Source organism: Mesitornis unicolor, unplaced genomic scaffold (genome assembly GCF_000695765.1).
Source record: "Mesitornis unicolor isolate BGI_N332 unplaced genomic scaffold, ASM69576v1 scaffold3105, whole genome shotgun sequence".
NCBI lineage: Eukaryota > Metazoa > Chordata > Aves > Mesitornithiformes > Mesitornithidae > Mesitornis > Mesitornis unicolor.
This window is the reverse complement of record NW_010187355.1, coordinates 26913-31872: the sequence shown is the minus strand read 5'-3', so window position 1 is coordinate 31872 and position 4960 is coordinate 26913. Positions and strand designations below refer to the sequence as shown.

At 48.6% G+C, this 4960-nt stretch overlaps 1 protein-coding gene across 1 annotated transcript in view; it reads left to right on the top strand.

Moving 5' to 3' along the window:
* Positions 1–4: 4 nt before the first annotated feature.
* Positions 5–4960, top strand: part of LOC104541362 (feline leukemia virus subgroup C receptor-related protein 2-like) — a gene marked incomplete at both ends in the record, with an annotated part of 30856 nt that continues 25900 nt past the window's right edge. The window contains 1 exon segment of the mRNA XM_010185408.1: positions 5–340. Coding sequence (XP_010183710.1) covers positions 5–340 — 336 coding nt within the window.

Sequence of the window (4960 nt, the reverse complement as noted above, 5' to 3'; positions counted from 1 at the left end):
CGTCTTCGTCCACTTCTACGGCGTGAGCGCCTTCGCCATCGACTGGCTTTCCATGTGCTACATGCTCACCTACATCCCCCTGCTCTTCCCTGTCGCCTGGCTGCTGGACAAGAAGGGGCTGCGCCTCATCGCCCTGGCCGGCTCGGCCCTCAATGCCCTGGGTGCCTGGGTGAAGCTGGGCAGCCTGAAGCCACAGCTCTTCTCCGTCACCGTCCTGGGACAGGTCATCTGCTCCCTGGCCCAGGTCTTCATCCTGGGCATGCCCTCACGCATCGCCTCCGTCTGGTTCGGTTCCCACGAGGTCTCCACCGCCTGCTCCTTTGCTGTCTTTGGGAACCAGGTAATGGGTGGCTGCTCTCTGGCTGGCCGGACGCATGGGGTGGGCTGTCACCTGCCTGGCCAGAGATGGAGTATGAAGGGGATGGGGAGGGGGAAGAGATCTGCAAGGCCTGGAGGGCAGCAGCAGGGATAAGAGGCACTTAGGTGAAATTCCCCCTAGGAAATGCAGCTGGTACCTGGAGGGATGAAATGGGTTAGGCTGATGGTGGTGGCAGAGGCAAGTCTACAGAGTTGGGGGTAGCACAGGAGTTGGATATGATTCTGGCTTTGAGAAGTGTTTGAACTCGGGATCTTCTCCAGTGACCTTCTACTCCTCTGTCTTCAAATCTCCATTCCAGGGATGTGATCCTGTAAAACCATGGATAGTCTGGAAAGGAGCGCACAGTGCTGAGATACACTCTTTAGGCAGTGCCCTGCAGACCTCAGATCTGCAGTTGCATCTGGACTTGACACTGCAATATCCTCTTCCTTCTGATAACTGTATGGGAAAAAGTAGATTGGCTGTCTACTGAAAAGAGTACTTGTCACTGAGCCCTGAAGGAAAAGGACTCTAGCACTTTCTTACCTCTTAAAAGTAGGTACAGAGTTTCCACAAGCAGTTGCTTTGAAAAGAAACAAACCTTACATCAGGCGAGGGTGAGGGAAGGTCCCCAAGCACTCTTGGATCAAGGTGGGTCAGGGAGGCCAGGGACCCGCACTTGCTCAAGCTGTGACCATCTCATTGCCAGTTAGTGCTTAGAGAAGATAAAATCTTCCACAGCTTTGAAAGGATCGGGGAAGCAGCTTCTTGACCCTTGCACCAGAACACTCACTCATCCCTATTGCATGAAGCAGATAGGCCAATGCTGCAGTGTGGCATAAGCGAAGCGAGTCTGGCTCTGCAATGCTGACGTGAAGAAGAGGGAAGCAGAACCTGGCACTACCTGCAAGGCTGGACCTGTGCCCCTTGCTCTGAGACCCAGTGTACGCCCCTACACATGACTCTGTGCACCACCCTGGAGCATCTCTGATTCAGCCTGTGGGTGGCTGCTACTCAGATTTGGATGGTTTGCAGTTCAGGTAGCTCCTAATGCACGCTTCTTCCTCACAGATAACTTTGTGTGCAGTGGATCTGAGGACTCCTTTGCCCAGGTTCCTGGTTTTCTGTATTTATTTAGATTCTGCTGAGGCAAGAATAGGTGAATGCTCAGAGATGGTATTTAAGGAACTGAAGTGTGTGGAACAGCGCTAGGGAATTAAGGAGACTCTGGTTTACATCTTTTGGGAAGAGAAAACATACTTATCTCTCTCTGAGTGAGTCTAAGCTTTCCTCTTCACTCTTATCACCCAGGCTAGTGAGCTGTTTTTTATGTGTTTTAAATGAATCTTTAGAGTGGAAGGCATTTAACTTGGCATGAGCACTCTGCTGATTTAGGAGTAAATAAGTAACTGAGCATTTTGCTGTCAGACTTTTTTGTAATCGTTCAGGTGGAATTACTCAACAGTGTGCCTAAGAAATCCAAACAATGAGGTTTTCAGCCCGTGCTATATGTGTGTGTGGTATCCTCATCATCTGAAAATGTGTAAAAGCAAACTTTGACTGCACTTTTGGTGCTCCACACTGCTCTGAGGTTTGAACTGTCATGGCAATGAGACCTCAGTTCAGTACCTAGCCTTTGCTTTGTAAGCCCACACTTTCCTTTTAGAGAACCAGAGAAGTCAGAATTGGCAATGACTGGAGACAGGGCATAGGAAGGACCTATTCATTCCCTTAGTGAAGGGTCCTGAAATACGTAATAGCAGTAAATTAAAAGTAGCTATTTTGTTTAGTGGTAATGTTGGGCAGGGAGAAGAAGCAGAGGCACCCTTCTTCCTGACTCTGCAGTTAAAGACTGTGTTTTAGGGAGTGTTAGCAAAAGGTATAATACAGCGGGTTTGTAATTGCAGTATGCCAGTGTGGCAAATTATTCCCTCTCTTCATCCCTCTACAACTGTATGGTTTTTCTTTACTTGCCACGTCACTTAGTTACAGATGCCCAAGGTTGAAAACTCTGTTATGAGTTGTTATCGTGATTATTATTACTGAATGCCAAGCACTGATGTCCCTTTCCATCAAGAATTGCAACCAGCTAGCGGGACAGTACTACTGCTGCTTTTCTTGAGGCAGCTGCCCACTTCTGCTCCTACCTTCTTGGCCTTAGGCTGCATTGAGCAGCACTGGCCCGAGGAGAGAGAGCCCTGCCTGCTGGTTCATCCAGATCTGCCAGGTTGGTGTCTGCTCAGGACACTGCTGCTGCACGATGGTAACCTTCAGGTTCAAAGTTAGCACTGAAGAGTAAATCATTGAATCAGTCAGACCTGGTATTAAACATCTTATAAAAACCAAACAAACACTCGTAGAGTATCAGATTCTCCTCACTTTTCTCTGGTCATGTGTTGGCTGTGGTATCTGAAATGCAGAGAGGTGTTAGATTGAACACTCTTGAATCAGTGCTGGATATCTAGAAGAGAAGAGTGTGGACACTTGTGAGTCACATTCTCTTGTTTACCCACTACCGGTTTTCATGACTTCATTTTACTTTTCCCCAGGGAGATGCATAGGTTTTTCCATCCTTTTTCCGTGTCTGTACATGTATGGGGAGGTGTAGAATGGGGTTTACTTGCATGTTTTGAATACTTTGGCATTAAAATATTAGTGTTATTAAAATATTACTAGCATCTGATTGCTTAAAAGGCTAGGAAAAATCTACATGAGAACTTTTCCTCAGGCTGAAGTTCTGGGATAAGGAAGCAGAAGTGTTTTGGAGAGTTCACTGATACCTTCTAGATGTGTTGGAATATTTGGAGGAATTTGTCTGACATGCTTCTGAAATGCAGCCGTCAGTATTAGCGTGCCTGCTGCGTCATCAGCAGTGTCACTTGTGGAGGAGCTCGGTGCTGGATCTCTACATGAAATCCCATGCACAAGAGGTGGGCAGGAGAGAGTGGTTTGGGTTAAGGCTGGGCTGCTTCCATTTCGGTGCATTGGTTTGTCAGCTGGTTCCCTGTTTGGGACCTGGCAGGTTGCAGCAAACAGGCTTCTGATTTCTACGTCGCAGGGAGACTGTCTGCTCATGCTCTCTGGTGACAGGACCGCGGCGGGAAGAAATGCTCTCCTGAGATACCAGCGCTCACAGGACTGTGTGCCCTGTGCAGCAGCAGGGCTTGTCCCTTCCTTTAATGCACCCGCTCTGCTGTCTTTCGGGGATGATGAAACACGGTGCTGTGGCGTGACACAACTAACACAGTGGTGGGGATGTAAGTAATGGGTTAAATTCTCGTGGCTTTTTGAGATTGATAAGCTGGAGCCTGGTGGCCAGGTACCAGCTCTCTGCTTCGGCTGCCGTGGTGCCTGCTTGTGCTTGGGCCACGCTTGTTGGTTTTGGGCACAACTCTTACTGCTGCATTCTCCTGTTATCACCTGATGGGCAAGGGTCAGCACTCAGAGAAACATAATCGTGTTGCACAGGGGCAACGAAACATTTATATTTGTGTCATTGTATTGCTTTGCCACTGGTATCGTTACTTTGTTTTATTGAAATGGACTGTTCCTGGCTCTTGCCGTTCTGACAAAGGGAAACAAGCAGCTGATGGGCTTCAGAGTAAGGTTGTGGGTGTGTTGGACGATCTTCCTGCTGTAATTTTGTCTCTTCGTTCTTTAGCAGGGTTGATAAAAGGTGTTGATGTGGTTTGGGAGTAAAGAAAACTTCAGCTTCGTATTAATTTCTGCCTCTGGGGAAAAATGATGCAGCATCTTACTGATCTTCAGGTGGGGCCTGTCCTTGTTCTGATGCAGAAGGCAGGAGACCTGGGACATTTAAGGCTTCCATAACAGAAACAGCCTGAGGCAGAGCTTTTAGGTGCTATCTGCTGGGAGTGCCAGTCTAGCAGTGATAAGGTGATGGCTTTTGAAGCGGACAGTAAGTTGGATGATAAGCTATGAATGAAGTTCAGGGAGGTGTTCTCTCTCTCCTGGTGGGTGCTTTCCTCTTGTGCAGAACTGGGGGGAAGACTCTGCATGGGGGAGTAGTGGTTGGGGTGGGTGTTGCTGAATAACCTGGTCTGCTGCATCTGAATGGCCATTGCTGCAGTGCTGTTTGTGCTAAGCATGTGCTGCTGTTTGTTTCCTCACTGCTAACTGTTCTGTACCTTTTGTCCTTCAGGAAAGGCAGCATTTGAAAGCCTAAGAAGTGTTGTGGAAATGGAGCACATCCTGGTCCTGTGGGACTCCTGTCTTCGAGTGGACTTCTAGGTCCCTTTGGCTGCTCTGTCCTGCTGGAGGCTCCTCACCTCCTCAGATGAGATTTGATCACTGTTAGCAATAGGGAAAGGTGGTGGTCTGCCTCACATCCCTCTGTAGCTTGGCCCTGTATCTCCCAAGGTTTAAGCTACTAGAATTGAGAATATTTTAGCAAGGAACCAAGAGGAGCTGTTAGTGGCAGCAGTTAATGGTTGACATTCTCCAGCCCTGGCTCGTCTCCTTTCTCTTCCTGTAAAGAAGGGCAGGGTGGATCAGAGCGCTTGGATCACAAGTGGTGCTCTGTGTCCAGCTCTCTGACATCCTGGACATGGCCCAGTGTGGGAGGGTGTGCTGACCAAATAG